General features: G+C 40.2%; 1 protein-coding gene across 2 annotated transcripts in view; it reads left to right on the top strand.

The window, feature by feature from the left end:
* The window catches only part of CDK13 (cyclin dependent kinase 13), a 73,443-nt gene that overhangs the window by 16,070 nt on the left and 33,498 nt on the right, over positions 1-23,875 (top strand). For both annotated transcript variants that reach the window (XM_054019201.1, XM_054019200.1), the window contains exons 3-5: positions 3,695-3,865; positions 5,143-5,282; positions 6,493-6,663. In XM_054019201.1, the coding sequence (XP_053875176.1) occupies positions 3,695-3,865; positions 5,143-5,282; positions 6,493-6,663 (482 nt within the window). The remainder of the gene's footprint in view (positions 1-3,694; positions 3,866-5,142; positions 5,283-6,492; positions 6,664-23,875) is intronic.

Genomic DNA, 23,875 nt, shown 5'->3' with positions numbered 1-23,875 from the left:
CAACACGTGAAGGCATCCATCTTAATATTCCTAGCATTGAAGCTGCAGTGATAACATGATTTAAAGATTCCATGCAACTGTGTAAAGACACTGCTTTGACTTAAACCAATAGAGCAGGGGAGGGCAAACTATGGCCCGTGGGCTGGATCCGCCCCGTCAGGGTTTTCAATCTGGGGGATTGCCAGCCCCATGGCGCAGTGGGGCTAAGGCAGGCTCCCTGTCTGCCCTGGCCCCACGCTGCTCCCGGAAGCGGTCGGCACCACATCCCTAGGGGATGGGGGAGCAGAGGGCTCTGTGTGCTGCCCTCATCTGCAGGCACCGCCCCCCGCAGCTCCCATTGGCCGGGAACGGGGAACCGTGGCCAATGGGAGCTTCGGGGGTGGTACCCACAGGTGCGGGCAGCATGTAGCGGAGCCGCCTGCCCCATCTCACCTCCAGGAGCCACTGCCGGACATGCTGGCCACTTCTGGGCATGGCGCGGGGCCAGGGCAGGCAGGGAGCCTGCCTTAGCCCCGCTGCCACCCGGGAGCTGCTCGAGGTAAGCAGTGCTGGGCCAGAGTCCGCATCCTGAACCCCTCTTGCACTCCCCTGCCCTGAGCCCCTTCCAGCACACCGCATCCTCTCCCACACCCCAACTCCCTGCCCCAGTCCTACATTCATGGCCCTGCATACAGTTTCCCCACCCAGATGTGGCCCTCAGGCCAAAAAGTTTGCCCACCTCTGCACTAGAGAGAAGCACAAAACTTTATGTAGCATTGTAATAGTTCAAATTTAGCAGTGTTTACACTTGTTTGGTCTGCTTTCCTTTACCATTTTAAACTGTGTAGTAGCAGCCCATGTGTGTCTCACCTGTAAATAAAAGTTGCTAGGAATTCAGACTTAAATGGATGGCTAAATATAAAAAACACAGGGTGTAATATGTGTTAAAGTACAAAGATTGTGAAAGAAATACAGTTGAAATATCTGACAAACTTCCTGTGTTGTAGGAAAGAAATTGCTTTTTTTCCTCAGAAGAGCCAGCAGAATTCAATTCATTCCTTCAAGAATGATGGATTTGTGTAGTGAATATGGGAATGCATGGCTCAATCATACTCTCTTTGAAGATAGTGACAAAACTGCCTTTTGTTTTCATGAGAACAAGACTCTGGTTACAAATATCTACTCTAAATTACCTGGTCTAGAGTAGAGAGGAGGGCAAAAAATTAACCCCTAAAGGGCTTGGTCAGTTGAGCAGCATTTATTTATTGAGGTGTGAAAAAAGAAATTGCTTCCTGATCCCAGCTGATAAACAGCTTCTGCCTGAAATAGAATGCTAAATATGCATTGTAATATATCCTAGCCAGTTTAACTTCAGATTATATTTTTATTCAGAAATAGTTGTTACCAGTCTGAAAATTAGGGAGGGCCATGTGTACACAATATATTGCAAACTGGATTTTAGAAACTAGTTCTACCAATTGATTTTATCTTTGTAAATTAACATTCTAGTAGATAGGCAAATATTGTACCTTTTGGACTATGTTACCAATCGAGAAATGATTATATCACATTGTAACAAGATGATCGGAGATCTTATTGAAATTCATAGGAAAAATACCTGGACTTCCACTTCTAATAGTCTAAGAGGAATTCAAGTCCAAGTATTTTAAAGGACACTGTCAATTCAAAATCAAAAGATTCTGTTTTTGAAAAAAGCTTTGGCTCCCTTTAGTAATGTTGTGGCTTTTATAGTAACATTTTTCTATTTAAACATGTTCTCTTCCCTGTTGTGTGAAAGACAAAGAGGAGAAATTGACTATATAAAAAATGCTGTCTAATATGTAAAGTAAAACGGGGGGTGTGGAGAGTTTTCCTTAGTCTTTCATTTACAGCAATCTGAGATGTTACCCACTATCTACTTGTAACACATTCAGATAGCCATGTGATCTCTTAAAAAGTTGGTATTCTGATGGCTCAAATGGTAACTAATACTCTAAAGCAATGGTAGAATTAAATTATACAAGTAGCTTATTTTTGTGTGTACATACATAAACATTATATAATTTTGTAAGAACATTTGAAGGGAAGGAACCTCCTGGGTTGTAAAGTCCAGCCTCCTGCTGTTGCAAGCAACCATATGATATAATCAGTTTCATAAACTTATCAAGCTCCATTTTAAAACCAGTTACGTCTTTTATCTGCACTATTATTATTGGGAGGCAATTTTCTAGAGCCTGATGCCTTTGCTGGCTAGAAACTTTCTTTCCAGTGTTATGTTTTCAATTTCCATAAAATAAGGCAGTGCACTTAATAAAATTGCTGTTTTTAGAAAAATGTCTGATTCAAACTACTATGGTACTGACAGGGGGATGGGCGAACAGACTATTTTGATCCAGTAACAGTCCCGGGATAAGTATTACATCCTTCTAGATTTAGAAGCAAATGAAGCACAATAGCAGAAGTGACACAGTAAGAGGGAGTATGGAAAGACATAAGTGAATGAGAGGGAATATGATTGAAAGTTCTATATTAGACTATTCATATTATTTTAGTAGACCAATTTTGGGTTCAAATTGCTATCAGTTCAGTTTGAAAACTTTGAAGAATGGTGAGGCCTCCACACAAGATCAGTATTAAATCAATGTCAGAATGATTATTTATAGACCAGTTTTGCCAATGAAGAAATAATATAGTTATTGAAAAGGTCCACTGAAACAGTGGAAAAAGTCACCATAGTACTGTATTTTTAGAGAGCTTATTTTTAAAAATAGGCTAGTGAATAGCAGAGAGCCAAACGGTGACAGTCATATGGAGCAACAAGACGTGTGAGGCAATGTGGGACATGGAGTTAGACTCCCTGCCTCCATGTATGTGTTCATATGCTGCTTGTGCATCAGATTTTTTTTTTTTTTTTTAATGGAATGAAAAGAAAAAAAGTTTTTGCTCTTCTAACTGTGCCTTTCAAAATACTGTTGTAAGATGAGTAAGCATTATCCTCTCTTCACAGATGGGAAAATAGTAAAAGGCCAGGCTAATTGAATTGCATGAGCTCACACGTGAAGTGTGTGGCAGAGACTTAGGCAGGTCTTCACTACCCGGCGGGTAGAGATCGATCTATCAGGGATCGATTTATTGCATCTCGTCTAGACGCGGATAAATCAATCCCCGAACGCGTGCTCCCCATCGACTCCGGAACTCCAGCTCACAAGAGGCGGAAGCGGAGTTGATGGGGGAGCGGCAGCGGTCGACTTGCCACCATCCTCACAGCCAGGTAAGTCAACCTAAGATATGCCGACTTCAGCTACGCGTATCTTAGGTTGACAACCTCCCCCTTCTTTTCTCCCTCCCCCCCCCAGTGTAGATCAGGGCTCAATCCAGGTTTCCTGACTACCTGTCCTGGCCTCTAATACGTGCTGTCATGACTAACTTTAACATTCACCAGGAAAAAACTAAAGGTATTCTTCATCTTAGTGCACAGCTTTTGCAGCAACTCAGCAGTCAGCTCTGTCGTTCTTAGATCACTCTGTTCAGTAGTCACATGTAAAACATAAACAAATGTCCTCCGGGCTGTAAAAGCAGAGACTGCTGGTAAAGCAGACTGTATGAAATCATCACTTGTAGTGAATTCCACTGAGGTCTCACCCCCATTAGGTTTCCAGTAATGAAACGGAAAAGAATTTTAGTCCGTTTTAGCTGATTCTGTTTATCTTTATAGTTTGCGAGGGAATCTTTCAGTGAAGGCAGTTAAAAAGGAAGTGGAGAAGAAACTACGACATCTGCTTGCAGACTTGCCACTCCCACCAGAGTTGCCTGGAGGAGATGATTTATCCAAAAGTCCTGAAGAAAAGAAACCAGCAGTTCAGTCACACAGCAAAAGGAGGCCTAAGTATGTTTACTACTTCCTTTATATATATAAAAAAAAAAAAAACTGCATGTAAGACAAAGTGAGACACAAGTTCCTTCAAAATATAAAAATTTGAAATGTATATAATTTACCTGGCTTTTTATAATTATTCAACATAGGAAGTACTGGAAATAAGTTAATGCCTGCAGCAAATCTTGAATCAATCGATTTACTTCTGCTTTGTGCTATTTAAGCCTTTTTTTAACCATTAAATGACTCAGAATGTTTTATTTCTGAGAGTCTTCTAGACAGGCAAGGCGGTCCCTAGGGTGCACTGGCACCGTTTGAGAAGATGGAATTTTGTACTCCTGCCCACCATTTCCCTATTTGCCTCATTTGCACTAAGTTTCTCTGAACCCTATTCCCTTATTTATTCTCATCCTTTGGTCCCTCATCCTTCTGCCCTTCTGTGTGCAGTAATGATGAGGGACCAAATGAGCAGAAACTGCAGACAAAAAGAAAGTGGTTTGGAATAGGCTTGTTGGTGAGTAACTGTGAAGGTCCTCTTTAGATGCAGAACTGAAAGTGCCCCACTCAACCCATGTTTCAGACTGTTACTTGGTTTTATATCCTCTTGCTTGTATACCCTCCCTTAAAGCACCACATTAAAAACTTTCCCTTGAAATTCATTGTTGTGTAAACTATCCAGAAAGTGATTAATAGGTAAGTCTAGATGCTGTTCCTTTCTTTGCACCCATTCACCCTTTTACAATGAGGTTGCTGCAGCTGTAACACTTTGAAGAAGGTAGATACTGAATGAGATACCTTTTATGATAGTTAAATGTACTAACCATTGGGTAGGCATCTTTTAATAGATTAGTGAAGTATGTATGTATTGTTTTGGATGGACAGATGCAGAAACTGTTAAGTAAAATGTGACTCAAAATGTATCTTTCCTGAGACACAATAATTTTGCTTTTTTTATAAATTTCAGTGGAGACCATTTTTAAACAAACAAACATTCCTTTGTAGTGTTTTCAATGCGAATAATGCAGTTTTGTGCTAGGGCAGGAGAAATGCAAAGCGATTGACTGGAAAGAGTCGGCAAATGAAACTGAAACTAACTAGTCTGTTTCCTTTGTCCAAGCTGAGAGAAATTAAAAGAACATAAGTGTTGAAAGTTGAATTCATTCAGTTCTCTCAGATCTGTTTTTCTAGAAGTTAGTAATATGAAAAAGGTTACTTTTTACAGATAACTTATTTCTGAACATTTTGATATTTTTATGGATGTATTTTTAAAGCTAATTTTTATTTAATAGAATATGTGGACCACGCCATGGTGAAACAAAGGAAAAAGACATTGACTGGGGAAAACGCTGCGTGGATAAATTTGATATAATTGGCATTATTGGAGAAGGCACTTATGGGCAAGTTTACAAAGCCAGAGATAAGGATACGGGTAAGATCTGAAAATATATAATGAATGAGTGCTGTTAACTACAGAATTGCAGTATTACATGGATTTAATTTGGTATATTTTGTAAAATGCGTATGCTTTTCTGCCCTTCTCATCTTGGAAAATTCTTCAGAATTGTGTTGGGTTTCGATCTTAGTAGTTCTTCATAGTAGTAGTAATTTCTCTATGCTGCTTAAAATCATGTAACTGCAGGTTATTGCTAGAAGCATAGGGTGCAGGTATTTTTTGGCCAATTTCCTACTTCAGCTTTCATGCCTTGAAGACAGTTAGTGAGAAAGAAAAGAGAGAGGCACAGCAGTAATGCTTGTAGGAACTGTTGATGAAAGAAGCTGTTGAACAAAGGGTATATTCTGGAACTTTGCAGTTTCTCCTCCTTGCACCTTCATAGCTACTACCTGAAATAATATAAAGGGGGGAGAGCCTCCTGTACAATGACACCCTGAAATATGATCTCTAAGGTTGCTTTTCCTATAGTAGTCAGATAATTCTCATTTATGGCATCGTAGTTTAATTAAAAGCTGAAATGTTGCAAAACTTGTAACTGCCTATCTGTTTATTTTATGGCTTTCTTGGAACACCAACCATGGGGTATCAAAGGACATTTTGGTCAGCACCTTATAATAAGCAGTATTTTGAGATTAAGTTTCCTGATGTATGTTGTTTTATTTTCTTGTTTGATCATCTCACTTTACATTAGTATTCTTTGCTACATTACAAATGTGCTAGATGTATTGTTTATCAAAAGGAAAAGACGCAAGAAGGAACCTCCGTCTATTTCCCGACCTCAGGTGTCCTGAAATGTGAAATCTGCAGCATGCGTAGGCCTTTAAATGTAGAGACGCTGTTGACTCTCTCTTGTGTGTGGGCTTAGTGATTGGAAACCCAAGGAGACAGATCCGATTGCAGATGAGAAAGAAGGAAGAAGGCTATTTAATAGTTGTGAGAAAGTTGTCTTATAGTTCCACTTCTGCAAAAGATTTGGTGTCTGAGCTGTGAGTGTTTTGTTAACATGGACCTGAATTTACTTTTTTTATTTTATTTTTAGTGCAGGTGCACATACTGGAACATGAATGATTGACATCTTTTTTTCAAATATTGTAATTCAAAAAGGATGTATTGAGTGACAGAAAAATCTGAACTTCATTTGTTTGAGTGCTATCCTTCATGTTTTTATATTTAAACCTTTTCATAGGAGAAATGGTGGCGCTAAAGAAAGTACGGCTGGATAATGAAAAGGAGGGTTTTCCAATTACAGCTATTCGGGAGATTAAGATTCTTCGACAGCTTAACCATCAAAGCATTATCAACATGAAGGAAATAGTGACAGATAAGGAAGATGCTTTGGATTTTAAGAAGGACAAAGGTATGTACACATGCACAGGGCAACTACTTCTCTGCAGTCCCATTCTTAAAGCAAATATTAATTCAGTATCTGCAAGTGGAGGTTTTACTTAAAAAGTGCATTTATAGGTAGTAAACTTTCAACAAGGAGTTGTAATGCTACTTGTTCTCTCTACAAGCCCTTTATTTAACAAACAGATAAATACCATTGCTTTTTGGAGTATTAATGTAAACACTCTCAGAACAGAATAAACTTTGTTACTTTGTTTTACAGTGTTGGAGCAGATGTGAAGATGCTTGTTATATGTAGATTAAGCAGGATTAACAGAAAATGGGAAGATGTCACTTTGGAGTCCAATTTAGACTCCACTCTGCTCTCCTTGTTTTCTCCTGCCTCACTGGAATACTGCAGTCTCATTCCTTTAGGGAAAACGTTTTCCTTATAGGCCTAGGTTATTTTTGGCTTGTGATTTCATTTTTTGGAATCGGCATGAGCGCAGATGACAGATGGAAGTAAAAGGGCAAAATGATGTATAAATTGGCCTTCTTTGAAGGCCAAAGTACAGATGGATTTATTAGTAAGTAAGATGGATATGTTCTTGCGTGTCAGAGGCCTACAAACTTTCATCATCTTTGTTCGCTCTTCTTGAGTTACAGCAACCTTCAAAGCGGAGAGCAGTAAGGCTACAGTAGGGAAATTTGTACAGGGCTGTTGTGTTGTGCTCTTTGCAAGTGTAAATCTGACAATAGATCTGGTCATTCCATCTTTGGAGATGTCTTTCATGCAGTAATCTACCAGACTGTTCTCAGTAAACCCTGGCTTCTTTGGGTCTCCAAGCAATAGGTGTCTTTCTATTAAAATTTTTGGCTGAGAAAATGTCATTTTAGGGAATTTGGATACCTATGACATTGCCTTTCTCTCCCTAAATCTTAATGGGGAATATTAAGTAGATCCCGTCGGTTCTGTGCTAATTGAGCCAGGCCCCACAAAGGAGAATTTTCTTACCACCAATTCTTTTGTGTCCTAGATTCCTCTGGCGTAGACTCATCTCTATTGATTAGTTAGGAATCTATAAAAGATTCTGTGGAAAATGTGAGGCTTTTATACAGACTACTAATCAAAACCAATTTTTTTTCCTACTTTAGAAGTACTGAGTGAGGAGAGAGTAGGACAAGTGAGTGGTGCTAAGCTAAATGACATGTGGTAAAATGAGCTTTTTCACTGGTTCCTCTCTGTCCTAATCTGCATGTGAGGAGGAACTACTTTTCTGTTCTGTGCCAGTAGAATCCTGAACCCAGAGAACAAATTGGTAGTAAGAAGAGTTCCCTTTCTATATAGTTATTGAATATCAAAGAATCCCAGGGGCCTCTGAAAACTAAATCAATGAACATATAGTCACTTCATCCATCATCAAAATGCAGTCTCCTTTGAAAGGAATGTGGAAGTTGTTAGTACAGTGCGGCAACATTGCACAATAGATCAGACAGGAAAAGATGAATATATTATGCAGCCAGTTGACACATTGGGTGACATTTTGTTTAGGCAGAAAGTAGTAGCATGAATTTGGTTATGGTGCCAAGGTTAAAATCTGTACTCTTGCAAGATGTCCTGTAGGAGCAGTAATAACCCAAGATGCTGATTTTTGTGTGTCACCCAAAAGAGAGTACTTCCACCAGGGTTCAGTAGTGACTGTGGTTGTGAAGGGTGGTGCCCCAAACACATGCCATTTGTAGGAGGTAACTTAGATTTTCCATGTTTTTTTTTCTATTCAGTTGTTAATCAGACCGATCCCTACTTAGCTCATGAAAACAGTTTGTGTGATCATTCAGCCTACTGTGCCTTGCACTATTGTTACTGTCTTATTGCTGAAAGTGTCTTTTCCTTCTCTCTCTTGTCACTTGTGCCACATCGAAACTTAGATTGTAAGCTCTTTAGGACAGAGACAGTTTCTTTTTGTAAAGTGCCTAATACACGTTTTGGTACTATTAAATTAATTAATCCTTTTTTTGGGCTGAGCTTGTACTTGTGATACTGATTCCCTTTTTGAATTTGGTATTTATAACAAAGAGAACTGTTTTCATCTGTTGTTAAAATACTAATGTGAATTTGGACAGTCTTCCAATACTGCGTTTCTGTGAAGTGGCTTAAACAGAATTAGTCTGACAACAACCTCTTCATAAACCGACAGTATTGGCAAAAGGGTATACAAGACTCTTACTGTTGCAGGCTGTGTGAGAAGAGGTTGCAGTCAGAAATTTGCTTTTTGGGTTACTGCTTCGCTCTGTTTCCCCATGGAGTATAGTTTGAGATGAACTTTATTGGTGAGAAGTTGTAGCCACATCACAGTCCTGACTGAGCATGGAGCTAGAACAAGCACACTGTTCTTCAGTTTCCACGATACACTATCACAAACTGTATTTTTAACTTGGATTCTTAAATTTAAAAATAATCATTATTAAAGTTACTTTAAATTATGTATCCTGGTCAAGATATACAGCATAGCAGTTCTTGCAGTGAAGAGGCAGTTGAATTTGCTTTTCCAGCAATAGCCTTACTATCTTGATCTTCTAAAAATGTTTTGGGTTAAAGTTTGATTTAAAAAATAAAATAAAAAAAATAAGCTAATGCTTAAAACTAACATGTAAAAAAGTGAGGCACATGCAGATGTTTTCGAATGCTGTTATACCCTCTGATTTTAGTTTTCAGGTTTGGTTTTGAATGTGATAGTGTGTCAAACTAGTGAAAATGCCAAACTATTAACTATTTCTTGATAAAATTTAATCTTTGATTTTAAGAACAGGTAATTCTGTTTGATGGGAATATATAAAAATAATTCTTATATGTATTCATCTGTCTCTTTAGATCAAAAATTAACTCCACCCACTTGACATTTCAAGATTGCATATGTATGAGTAGCCCTATTTTAGACAGTATACCTTGAACATAGATTTGGCTGACTCTTTCTGAAAGTCCATATGGTGAAGTGGGTGAGACTTGGGTCAGCTATATCAAAGATCAGCGTTCTGTTTCCTACCTGTGTAACCTGACAGTGGAGCATGAGGCCTTGCTCAGTAATGATTGTGAAGGGCACCAATTTATTAACAGCAATTTAGAAGAAATGTAAAACTCATGGCTTCCTGGTTCCCAGCCCAGGTCACACTCCCCCCCAGGCAGTTGGGTGCTCAGATAGAGGGAGGAGAAATAGGAGGATACATTTTGTGTGTCTTGTCAAGAGTTACAGGTCTGTGTGGCATGCTGAAAGGAAGTGGTGATGCATGAGTATTATTAATGGAATGTTAAGGAATTTTGATAGCAGGCTTTTAGCAAGTTGTACTGAGCAAAACACAGATGGAACAGGACCATTTCAGATCTTTTAACTGTGCCAAATCCAAATGGATTTTCATGGGAACAGCAAAAGCACTTCACTTACCCCAGGTCTGCCCCCTTGCCAAAATTCCAAGTGCTGCTGCAAATCATTGAATTACTAGAGCTCTTTTTTCTTTTCTTTTCTTTTTTTTTTTTTTTAAGTCAAATGTGTAATGGAAAGTATTAGACAATCTTAATACAGTATAAGGGTTGTTGCTGTCCCACTTATAAAACACATGCTGTTATCTAAACAAAGCAGGTCACAAATAGAAAGCTGAAAATACTTCACTTAATATGTGCATTTCTAATATGCCAATACTTGAGAATGAAAAAAACATATTGGGAATCATTGGGTGAAGAAATCCTCAGAGGTGATATCTGGGGCATTAATAGGAAAAAGCTGCTCTGAGTTGTTTCAGCTTCTGAACTGGGAGTGGGTCTTTTGAGGATTTGATCTATGTTCAAGGAGGGGAGAAAGATTAAAATACCTTTTCTAGACAAATAGGATTGGACGACTACAGATGTATATATTTTTCAGGGTGAGAGGGGTGGTGAAATTCTAATTTACTAAAAGAGATTTATCTGTTCTTACAAGGTACTCTGCTTTTAACAGGGTATAAAGCCACACTTCTCACGTGTGGAAGGTAATCTTTAGGTACTTTTTAGTACCTGAGCCTCTCAGCTGCCAAATTGTACTTCTTACATCTGAGACCCTCCATTATCTTATGTTGAAGACTTTGTCTTGTGACCAGCAGGCTACAGAAACTGTGGCTGTCTCAACCTCTAGTTACAGTAGAAGCAAATGGCTTTGACTGTGTGGGCCCTTGTGACAAACAGCATAACCAGCTCTCATCTTTGTATTTTTGGCTTCTCTCTTTGTGTTTGCCTGCTGCAGCCTGAGGGCACTACTGCTTGCTGAAAGTGTAAATCTCTGCCCATGCCCCTTGACTGACTCTGAGGGCTTGTCTACACTGCAGATTGAACCACAAAACTTTTTTGTTCACAGGTGCTTAAAAAAGCCCCTGGTAGCTAAAAGCTGTGTAGTGTGTAGACAGCCTGAGAGAGGGATATGCATTCCAGAAACCGTTTACCTTTTGTTACCACTCTTGAGAGGTTATGGGTTTTTCTTGTCTTTGGGGATGTCTGTGTGAAATTACCTGTGCTGATGGGAGGAGTTCTCCCATTGGTGTAGGCAATCTACCTCACAGAGATGGCAGCTAGATTAACAGAAGAATTTTTCACAGCGCTGAGTGGCATAGCTAGGTGGACTTAAGTTTTCTAGTGTAGACCCAGCCCATAGCTTTGGTTACAGAGAATATAGAGATCCTGTGTCTCTAAAAGATACGTCTACTCTACAAGCTCTACGGTGATACAGTTGGATTATACGTATACTGCTATACTGTAGACACTTACTACAGCAATGGAAAGGGTTTTCCATCCCCTTGAGAGACAGTAACTATGTTGAAAGAAGAATTCTTCCATTGACTGAGATTGGCTTAACTGTGTGTCTCGGGTGTGAATTTTTCAACCCCCTTAGTGATATAGCTAGGTTTACCTAAGTTTTAGATATAGAGTAGGCCTAAAAAGCTCTTGCATATTCTGACATTCCCATGTCAGTCAGCCCCAGTCATTTTCACTCAGCGAACTTTTCAAGACATGCCCTTTCTCCCCATCTAGGGCAGCCACTCCTAGTTTTCAAACCAATTTTTTCTACATACTGCATACAATAGAGTTTTGAACAATCTCTGTGTTTTCTAGGAGATAGGCTATTGAAAATACAAAAACCCTTTAATTAAATAGCTGACTTTCAAATGGCTAACCTAGCTATAATACTGCTCTTCTTGGTGCATATGCTTACTTTCCTTTTCTGCGGAACACAGTGGAGGGAGTTAGTGTGGTCTTTACTAAATGTCCTTAATTCAGCTGCCATGAAACACAAATTATTGCTTGACACATCTTCTGTTGTTATGGGGCCCTCCATCACAACACAAATGTAACAACAATTAAGCCTGCATTTTTCATGTGATTCAGTTCAACACTGATGGTATCGGAGTGGTTTTCAGAAGCCTTCAGCTGTTAGAAAAAGTGTCCATACCAAGTGTTAAAGGTATGTATTTGCCAATGTGCATTTTGAGACAGGAGAGGGTATATGTTCTTGGTTCTTGCTAATCTGTTATAGGGTTACTGTCTGCTTAAGTTGGGAAAATTCACAGCCTTTAGATTTTTCCTTATTCCTTATCCTTATTCAGGAGTCACTTCTGATAATCTTGCTGGGCATTAGAAACTAGAAGACATGCTGATTTTGCAGCTAAACCACTTAAACTGCAAGAGGAATTAAGATTAAATAGTTGAGCAACACAATGATATCCCAAAAAGAGAGTGAATCCTGGTTTGAGAGATTTTGATGAGGAAGCAGATCTGACTGACAGATTCCTCGCTTCTGGAAAACTCCATTTAGAAACTAGGCTGACGTGAAGAATATTGACTTCATGGTGGCACTGGACATATTCCTGCTGCTACTCTGGCAAGGTAGTCAGTGACTATACTTCTGAAAGGGTTTTTACCTCTGTTCTGATTTTTGACTCACAGAACAAAGTCCCTATAAACTTTGTTGTACGACTGGTTACTTCCTTCCAGCTATCAGGCAGTTCTGTAGTCTTTCTGAAAGTCTGTGAAGATTCCCTGACAGCAGTCATGCAGTCATCAGAGAATACTTCACTGCAGAGCTGTCTCTGTTCCCATTGTAAGTAACTTTACCCAGGCTTCCCAGGGCTAATGTGAAGGCTGTTAGGAACTGCAGAACTTAGTGAAGGCATGGTGTTCGAAGGGTCATGAGGAAAAGCGGTTTTTTGCAGCCTGGTCATTATATTGGCCATTTGGTGCTTCCCATAGTACTGGTAGTGGGAGTGGGCTAGCATAGAACAGATATAAGAGGTATGGATCTGTTCAGGTAATAAAGAACGTCTTTCCTCTGCTTGCTCGTCTGGGATCCTTGACAAGTTGAAATAGTGTAAGTGCTGATGTAACTGGAAACTGAACGCTTGCACTGGTGACACATTTTGAGAAATATCTCTGGAAACAAGGAGACTTCCTCCCTAGAATAAGGTGTCAGCTATCAATTTTCTTTGGCTAGTCAGGTTTAATTTCTTGCTCTGATTTGACTTCCCCATTTTTATTGGCCAGATTGGTCATCTTCCTATGAGGAAGAGCTTTTATACACAGTAAAAGCTTTGTATCCAGCATGTTGGTGGAATGGGGGGTGCTGATAAGTAAAAAAAATTCCGGTTAACTAAGAGGGAGAGAGTTTTAGTGGGGAGGGGGGCTCAGGGCTGGCTGTTGGGGTGCAGGAGGGAGTGCGAGGCGCAGGGGGTTGGGGCACAGGAGGGAGTGTGGGGTGCCGGATCTGGGCAGGCTCATCTTGGGTGACTCTGTGTTGCTGCCTTCTCCCCGAGCGCTGGCTCCGCAGCTTCCATTGGCTGGGAACCATGGCCAATGGGAGATGCGGGGACACGCCTGTGGGCGGGGGAAGTGCGCATAGCTGCCTAGCCGCGCCTCCGCCTAGGAGCAGCAGGGACATGTCACCGCTCCTGGGGAGCTGCCCGAGGTGAAAGGTGCCTGGATATGGCACCCCACACTGCGAACCCCTCATGGCCATTCCTCCACCTAGGAGCAGCAGGGACTTCCGGGGAGCCACACGGAGCCAGGTAGGAAACCTATCAGCCCCACAACAACCAGACTGTAACCTGGACTTTCAATGAAGATCAGAAATGCCGGCTTATAGAGCTTTCCGGTTGCTAAAGTGAAGGATAACACTACTTTTACTGTATATGTTTAATCTCAGTAACCCGCTATGCCACTTCATCTACAGGAACACAACAGGAGGCTCCTCAGTTAGGGCTGGGGAACATAATTCGGGTTGGAGAGCCTCCTGTTCTGTTCTTGTAGATGAGCTGGCATAGAGAGTTATTGAGATTAAACATGAAGGCTCCCAAATGCCATCTTCCCTAATAGGAAGACTTTCTAATCCGGTACAAATCTCTCTGCTCCCATGTCACCGCCACCTCCCACTTTGACAGTTCCAACTTTCTCCCTCCCATGTTAATTTGCCTACAAAGCAGCTTCCCACTAGGACGTAGGCACTCTCTCCTATGACTGCATCTTGCAAGACCAAACCACCTACAAATCCAGAGACTCCACAGCCCTCCTGCATCTCTTGAGTGTGGGATAGAAACCTCTCACTCAGTCACACCAGCTAAAATGTCTGGAATGGTAGGGTTATTTACTTGAGGCAGATATTCCTTTTCTATGTTTAGGTTGGGCTCTGGCTCAGCATGGATGGGGGCCTACCCATTTAGCTATTCAACTCCCAGCTTGCCAGCTGTAATCCTATGTTAGAGCAACATGAGAAGCTCTGAGAGGTAGTGAGGACTCCTGATCTGCATTGTCTCAGTAACCCAAACCTAGAAGAGACCTTTGTATTTCTCATTCCATTGGGCGAATATCTGGTGCAATGGAGGCACCAAATATTTGGTAACTACTTCCAAGGACTAAGTAAGCTCTTGCAGTGACAGGTCTTTCACTTGAGAAGTATTTGGCCATGGAATTTGTTTGGAAACAAAGCAATTTGAGACATCAGTCTGAGTGTACAGCGTACAGAAATACAGGATTATTAGAAAACAAATTACAGGAATGCGACTCTTGAAGAAATAGGAGATGAGTAAAGTATGAAATGAAGTAGTACCACACAACAAGAATATAGTCATCTGTAGCTTATACGGAAGAAATAGGAAAACCTTAATAGAATGAGAAGATACTAACCAGGGGCTAAAGGGAATGAGGAGGACTCTTAGAAACAATTTAGGGTGAAAAGTACTAGAGAGAGAGAACAGTTTTAAACAAGGAATAAAATTGATTCATATGACTGAGCTATTGCACGTTTTAACAAGAATCATAAAATAGATTGTGTTGATTAGAAAGTAAATGTTTTTATAAGGAGCAACTGATTGAGACTATATGTGACGCTTAAATGTACACAGCTGGATGGGAAAACATACATGTGAGAGCATTAGAAGAATTACATAACAAACTTCTTGTATGACTGACAGTACTTCTGAAAAGTCTTTGACTACCATAGAGGTTATGGACAACTGGAGAAAAGAAATGGAGTTCTGGTGTTAAACAAATAAAATTTCTGACCATTACTATCCCAAAAGTCTAACTAGTATTTGTTTTTTAAAAGAGGAACAAATGTTAAGAAGAAAACACAAAATATCTAGAGGATTACAGAAATATAAGTAATAAGCAGCACCAATTTATGAAGAAATTATCAAACAAACTCAATTGTTTTAGGCAGCATTTCAAAATGAATGAGTGAAAGAAAAGCAAAACATATAATATTTAGTTCAATTTTTAATGAAGTCATGAAATCTTATCTGAATTCATTTTGCAACTAGGCTTGTAAATGATCATTATTACATGGACTGAACATTGGCTGAAGGACCATAAAGAAAGCACAATAATAAATGGTAAAATATCAAATTGGGAGAAGATGCCTAAAAAGGTACTACAAATACTGGCAGTAGATCTAGCTTTAATTTGGAAGCACTAACTAAACTTAAAGTATTAATTTAGAAAGCATTGTGAGCACCAAGGGCAGAGAAATAATGCAAAGGGACTTAGAAACATGAGGATAGCACCACCTACCATTTAGGTTGCCCGACTCTTCCCATTATATGACTCTGTTTTCAGTTGCCTATAATTTTGTTAGGCTTTAACCAGTTGGGATGCAATTTTCCTTGCTGGGTATCTGCCTTGGGTTTTTTTTGTTTTGTTTTGTTTTGTTTTTTGTTTTAATTCCAGCCAAAATAGTTTACCTATTCCCAAGAATGAGGCTAGGAGAAAATACATGGTTTTTGCTGTATTACTTTTTGGCAGACTTTCCTTTGAACAGCTCTAGTACCTCCATGCTTTGGAGCAAGGACTCGGCAGGGTTGTGCCTTTTACTGGTCTCGTGAAAATCTGCCCAAAGTTGTAAGCCTTTGAAAAATCAGTTTGCACATGCTCAACAGAGGCTTCCTGAGATTTTAGCAGCTAAATTCCCAGGGCTGAGCAGCGCTTTCTTCGCAGCTGGGACTCTCTCTCTCTCCTCTGCGCTCTTAATGACTTCCCTGATGGGATGAGGCAGCATGGGGGAGGAAATTGCCTGATTCAAATGCAGAAGGGACAAGAGGGAATAGATTATGAGTGGGGGATTACGACTAGGATTTAGGGTGGTCGGGGAGACTGATACTGGCTAAGCAAGGGGACTGGGAGCTGTGACGGAACTGTGAATAGGTGGATAAGACAACTGGAGCTGGGAGGAAAATTTAGGGGTGGAGAACTGAGTTTGGATTCTGTTGTATACAGGTTTTATACCATGTTCAGCACCATACAGTAGCTCCTCACTTAACGTCGTCCCAGTTAACATTGTTTCGTCGTTACGTTGCTGATCTATTAGAGAACATATTTATTTAAAGTTGCGCAATGTTTGCTTATAGCATTGTTTGGCCATGGGGGCTTGGAACCAGGGTGGGCCAGGAGCCCCCCATCAGCTCCCCTCCGCCTCGTCCAGCATCTCCCACCTGCCGGCGGCCCTGCGGATCAGCAACTCCCCCATCCTTCCCTGCACTTCCCGCCTGTAGCAATCAGCTGTTTCGCAGCATTCAGGAGACTCTGGAGGAGAGGCGGGAGGAGCCTCTCCATTGCCCCTTCCCCCCCGAACCTCCTGAACTCTACAAAATAGCTGATTACTGCAGGAGGGAGGCGTGCAGTCTCCCCACTCCCTACCCATGCCTTCACGAAACAGCAGATTGCTGCAGGCGGGAGTTCAGGAGGCTGGGGAGTTGGGGAGAGGGGCAGGAAGAGGCAGGGCAGGGGTGGGGCCTTGGGGGAAAGGTGGAGTGAAGGTGGGCCTGGGGCAGAGCCGAGGATTGAGCACCCCCGGTACTTTGAAAAGAAGAGCAAGAGAAGCAGCTGGACAATCCACCCTATTTCACCCTCTGACTCCACCATCTCAACCAAGCTTCACAATGGCCGGGATAGCTCAGTGGTTTGAGCATTGGCCTACCAAACCCAGGGTTGTAAATTCAATCCTTAACAGGGCCATTTAGGGATCTGGGGCAAAAATCTGGTCCAATAGGTCCTGCTTTGAGCAGGGGGTTAGACTAGATGAGGTCCCTTCCCACCCTGATATTCTATGATTACATTGTTTAAAATTGTTTAAAAAGTATACTGTATATGTATAATATCTTTTGTCTAATGAAAAAATTTCCCTGGAACTTAACCCCCCCCCCCCCCCCCCCCATTTACATTAATTCTTATGGGGAAATTGGATTCGCTTAACATCATTTTGCTTAAAGTAGCATTTTTCAATAACGTAACTACAGCGTTAAGCGAGGAGTTACTGTAATGTACAAGTGCCTTTTCAGTAGTGCATTAAGCAGCATTAACTACACTTCTGTCACATGTTGTTGGACCACCTCCTGGAGAACGTTCTGTCTCCCACACAAACAAGCTTTACTCTTATTGTTGAGAGTTCCATTGTGCCAGAGGAGTGACGTTTTCGACCATGCTCTTTGATCTGGTGTTTTAGGTTCTCTGGGGCTGGTCTTTTAGGTATTCTGGACAATGATTTGAAGATAAGGACCAAGACCTTGAAATTTGATTCGAAGTTCTATGGGAAGCCAATGTAGAGAGCGAGAACAGGTGTGATGTGCTCACAGTAGCTGAGGAGATGCGCTGTGGCATTTTGTACTTGGAGCTTCCCAGGTGTTGACGGTTTCATGCACAGTATGTCACATTGCTGTAATCTGGTTGAGGGCTGACAAAGGCATAAATAAGTGAGGCCAGGTCTTCATCCACCAGGATGGGAGGGAGTCTCCTAGCCAACTGGAGATAGAAGAAAGTATTACTCTCATCTGTTGCAATGTGAGAGCTTAGCATTGGATGAGAAACTGGGGGGAAAGGAGAAAATGGGGGTGGGGAGACAGGTCTGACGAGCTGGGCGTGGGGGGAGAACTGGCACTGTCTGGGCAAACAGATTGGGATAGTGAGTTGGATTGGGGGAGAGAGCACTAAAACTTGAGATGAGAAGATTGAGACTGAGAGCCAGTGGGGATGGGGAACATGGGTAGTAGAAGAGGGCAAGTGATTGGAGGCTAAGGTGTGGGATGGAGGCATCAGATGTGGAGCCAGGTGGAGGTGGAGGGAAACTGGCTGGGCAACAAGACTGAGACTGATGAGAAGCCTGAGGAGTGGACACTATCACTGGATAAGTGAGGAGATGAGCAGCTTGGGTGGGAAAGGGACTGATTGGAGGGGACAGTGTTAAAGGAGTCACTTAAGGGGAACAGGCAGAAGAGTCTGTGCCTGCTGGAGAATGTTCCCCTCCAGAGCCTGGACTAGAATCCAAGATCTCTGACTTACCATTCCTCTCCTCTCAGCATATATCTGTGAAACTCAAGAGCAAAGTTTTTTTCATCCGCCTGTAGTGCTGGTCCACATAGCAGTAGTAGGTTGCCATCTTCTCATTTACTCCATTTGCTCAAGTAGTAGAGGTCTGTGCAGCTGATCTAAATACTCCAACCCTGCTGGTGATCAATGTGGGTGACTATGATGCCACAGCATGGAATTCCGGTGGGGTGGATTTTCTTTTTTAAAAACCTAGGGAATTGCGCGCACAAAAAAACCCAAAACCTTAAAAGGACATTATTAAGGTTGCAAAGTTAAGCGCTCCAAAGTTAGGAAATGCCAGAATTAAGTTTGTATGTGCAACCTTAATTCAGCTCCCTTGTGCCTGTGCATTTTGAGAGTTTTTAATTACATGATCCCATACTGTTTTTTCCCACAGGAGCCCTACCTCATTCAGTGCACAGCATAGACCTGCTCAGGGTTGTATAGTGAAGGAGATTATCTGCTTCATTTGTTGCAGAAGTTGGAAGATGTGAAGTGAATGAGGCAGGGGATCACAGGAAAAGAAAGGAGGGTGTCATGGTTAAAGCAGTTGAATGCTCCCATGGATTATTGGATTCTATCCCTGCCTCTGTCCCAGAGTTCCTGTGTAATGTTGGGCAAGTCGCTGAAACTAAACTTGTCATACACAGTCACAAATTGTGTGTTCCTCATTTCTGGGTGCCTGACTTGAGATCCTGGTGTCTGATTTGCAGAAGTGCTGAGCCCTCGCAGCTGCAACCAGGGTGGATTGATTTAAGTCACTGATTTTAATGATGATGTAAATCACCAAGAAAGAAACCTTAATCTAAATCATTTGTACTTTTTAGTTAAAAGTTGGTTCTTGATTTACAACATATTGATTTACAATTCCACATAGACTTCACACTAAATTCGGTGCTTCTTTTTGTCAGCCAGAAGGAGATGCTGTAGCTATACACATTTATATAAGCAATCATGTGACTTAATTTACCTTTATTCAGATTCTGATTATTAGCATTGTTAGAAATGGTGAATGATGCGTTCTTATTTGCTAGATTAACTTTTTACTTGTAATTTGTGTCAAGCTCTATGTTGATGGAAATTCAAATTCAATTAAAAAGGCACAAAAATAGCATTTACATTTTTTTTTTAAAATCAGTAAAACTACCTTAAATGTGCTGGATACATAGGAGGAAAAATGCTTATCCAAAAGTTCATCGAACCATGTTTTACATTTTAAACTAACTGATTTATTAAATAAAGTATCTGCAATTAGTGAATTTAACTGCTTTTTTTTTCTGGTCCCTGTGTTCTTCCAGATTTTAGAACTAATAGTTCCCATCTTCCACTTAGATTTAAATTCATAGATTGGAAGAGGAAAACAAGTTTTCCGTCTTGTTCAACTTCCAGTTGGTTTCTTAGCTTTGAAGGAGTTAGTCATTGAACTGCATTAATTGAACAAACTGAAATGAAGAAAATATTCTCTCTGCACTTGCAGAAGAGGCTATTTCTATGAAAAGCTCGTTTTGTACTTCAGCAAACTCTGGGTGCTTAGCCAGTGACTTACACCAGTTGAGTGATTTGACTTTCTTTAAAACTCTGGCAGCAAATATACTGCTGAATATTATTTTTTTGTATTTCCTTTAAAAGATTTTAATAGCTTATAGTGAGTTTAGGCCACAACACTAGTTCTTAATTTCAAATTTAATTTTAAATAGGTTTAATTTTAAAAAAATCAATCTGTATTTAATTTAAATAAGATTTAAATTATTATTATTATTATTATTTATTTTTAATTATCTACCCTGACTGCAACTGAAGTTCATGGGAGTTGTCTTTTGAACTCAGAAGTGCTATATAGTTAGGCTTGGAAGGATGAGGTTTTTATCCGTAAATGTCAATTTCACCATACACAGAAACTGACTAAAAATATTTCCATCAATAATAATAATACAAATAAGAAAAATAATAGAAGCAATAATATTATAATAATAGAAATAAGAAAAATGCTTCTGGAGAACTCATTAGTTTGATTTAAGGCTATTTACTTTGTATATTGGACAAGTGATGCTGACAGTTTTTGTTTTTAATGGTTATAAAACTTGGACTTTTTGAATCTCAGCGTTTTCTGTCATTAAGTAATTGTTTGACCCTTTAATAATTTCCCACAACTGTGAAAGTGTAAATCAGTAAAAATTGAAAAAAAAAAATGCGTTAAAATAACACACATCCATCAAAATTATACAACAATAAAAATTGAATTCTGCCAACCTATATATATTGCCAATTACTCTGAAAAATCAGGTCCTAGGCACCTCAGATTGGTCACCCAAAACTAGTAGATACTATTTGCCGTAATCTCTGTGTGTTTCCTCTCCCCATCAGTAAAATGAGGATAATCCCATCCCCTCATTTCACAGGGCCATTGTGAAGAGAAATGAATATTTATAAAGCTGTCCAGTACTACACTGATGGAGCACCATAAAAAAGCCCACAAGGAAATTAATAATTCTGTCTTACTGCAAGATTTGAATAGTGTGCAGTAAGTAAGATCTAGGGCCAAACATTAAACAATGAGGAGAAAATAAAAAATTGAATAGCTGAGCACTAGGTGAGAACTGTCCATTCTGTGCACTGGATGATGCAGGAGTCCTGGGGAAAAATATCAAAATGCATACATAGAAGGGGGCTGAACTAAGGTTGCACAAACTGCCTTAATTCTGGTATTTTGTAATTTTTGAGTGCTTGACTTCTCAACCTTAATTTTTTGTGTGTGTGTAGGCAGAAAACAGGATAAGATTAACTTTGGGGAAAATATGAATTGCTGCATCTAGACAGTACAGTCCAAACCAGATATTTAGTGAGATTTAAAAACTGAAAATAAAATTTCCTAAGGGAAGACGTGCAAGCTGTACTGTTTGGCTCATTAAAAAAATTAGACAGGGCAGTACACTAATAAATATATTACAGAGAACAATCCTGAACTTTCATAGAAACAAACTACATAGTCTAACAGTTTTTTTCTTATTTAATTGCTATAGTTTGATTATGTTGATTGCATTTCCTCATCTTACTGATTTATTTATACATATAAACAAACCAACCAACCCAAACACTGCTGAACTGAATCTTACTCAGATTGAGTATAAATATTTCACAGTGTCACCCAAAAAATCCAAGACTAATCATTGGTTTGTTTAGAAATTAACAAAACTATAAAAATATTGGTGGTTTTCAAGCAACTCAAGCTAGTGTTCTGTTTTGATTAGGATTTTAAACATAAATTTGAGAAACAAATTAACTGTGTAGTTCAGTGTAACTGAAATTGTTATATATATAAAATATACACAAATATGTACAGTTTGGGAAGGTGACACAGAAGGCTTGATTTTGAAGACAGGAGGTGACCTCTGATCAGGGTGATTTCTTGCAATGAAATTAAGTGAATACATGCCTCATGGATTTTTAAAAAGAACAGGAGTACTTGTGGCACCTTAGAGACTAACAAATTTATTTGAGAATAAGCTTTCGTGGGCTCCTGTTCTTTTTGCGGATACAGACTAACACGGCTGCTACTCTGAAACCATGGATTTTTAAATGTTTGTATGCCTTCTCAATTGAGTTGTAATCAGTATAATGAGAAAAAAAATGTAACCAAATTGTAATAAAATAAACAAAAGAAGTGATAAAGGAACTAACAAAAGCAAGCACCACAGTTTGCATCACCTTACACTCATTCCCATGGGAGTGAAGATTAGACCTACGTTTATCATCCCTGTCCCACAACCTGTTTTTTCAATGCTTGTAGGAAGGATTCTGACATCATCTTATTTGGTACCTTTATTGTCCATAAAATGTCAACACAAGAAGTTCAAAAACTTTCCATATACCTGTTAATTCCATTAGACAGGATGTCATCCTAAGTGTGTGTGTTGGGGGAAGTTTGTGTTGTATCTGTAGGGATATAGTATCAGTACTGTTTTAACATAGGCACTGCTTTCCTTCTTGTAATTGGCAGTCTTAGAGCAGGACCAGAAAAGTTCCCTTCTGTGTACAGTTTGTCTAATTTCAGAGTAGCAGCTGTGTTAGTCTGTATCCGTATGCATCCGAAGAAGTGGGCTGTAGTCCACGAAAGCTTATGCTCTAATAAATTAGTTTGTCTAATGTAACCTTAATAATAAATTTTGTATGGTTCAGCCTGACTACTGTACTATACATTCTAATCAGCAGCTGCTGTTGGGCCTGCACTAGAGATGAGATTCCATCAGGAGAATGTCTTCCCTACTCTTCAGTTCCTAATTCTGTTTGTACGTTTCTTTACCACAGTTCCTTTTAGATTGGCTTGATAGAAGGGAGCCTTTCACAGCTGCTTTCTCCTGACCACAAAACTAACCATATCAAGGGAATTGATAATTACTTCTAGAAAGTAAAACTGCATTTGTTTATGTTGCTACCAGACCTCTTTGGGTGCATCTCCACTGCAGAATTAGTCTTGGCTCTTACTCAGCCATTGCCCCAACTTTCCTCCAGTCTGTACTGAAAACCATCTCTAACCTGGGTGGTGCATTCATCCTGGGCTAGCTGCCGAGGCTGGGGTGTGAGTTAGAGCCTGGGTTCACTTTCACGCAGTCTGATAACCCACCCATTTTGCAGTGAGGTTAAATCACTGGAGTGCTCGTAGTTGAGGGCTTTCTCGCAATTCCCCCAGTGTGCCGAGAAGGACAAACTAGTTATCTCATGGTTCACGGAGAGACAAATTGGAGTGGCTCAGTTTACTGCAGCACAAAGAACCATGGGATATGCTCCCAGAAGTCCTAATGTGTCCTAGTGACACACATGGATGGAGCATCAATGAGGATACAGCACTCTGACCAAGACTTTTCACACAGGTGAGGGTAATGGAGGTGCCATTCACCTGGGCTACCGCTGCAGAGAAGGCAGACATAGCTCTCTTCCCCCCCCGCCCCCCCCCAACATGTCATCACTAGGGGACAGAGGTGTCATGTTAGACTGTCTCTTTAAATGTACTGTTCCTTGTCACAAAGGGAGAGGAATTAAGACAAATATTTTATTTCTGCCTCATTTAAAACTCCTACAGGCTAAGTATAAAGAGAAAAAACAAAAAACCAGGAGTGGAAGTATGTATACATTTTGCTTGTAAAAATGCACTTTTTACATAAAGGAAAATCACTTTACTGAGAAATGTTTACAGGTTTTTGTCTAATCTAGTTTGTTAGAAAATGTTAGTAATAGACTCTGGTCTCTCCAGACCATTCACTTAGGAGATCTAATCTGTGTGTCTGATTAAATCTGAGTAATCCCCATTTTTCCCTTATAAAATACTGTTTCGTATTGGCTTAGTACTCTCAGTTGTTTAGACTTTCAGCTTTCTCTAAGC

This window comes from Malaclemys terrapin, chromosome 2 (genome assembly GCF_027887155.1).
Source record: "Malaclemys terrapin pileata isolate rMalTer1 chromosome 2, rMalTer1.hap1, whole genome shotgun sequence".
Taxonomy (NCBI): Eukaryota; Metazoa; Chordata; order Testudines; family Emydidae; genus Malaclemys; species Malaclemys terrapin.
This window is presented reverse-complemented; position numbering and strand designations above follow the sequence as displayed.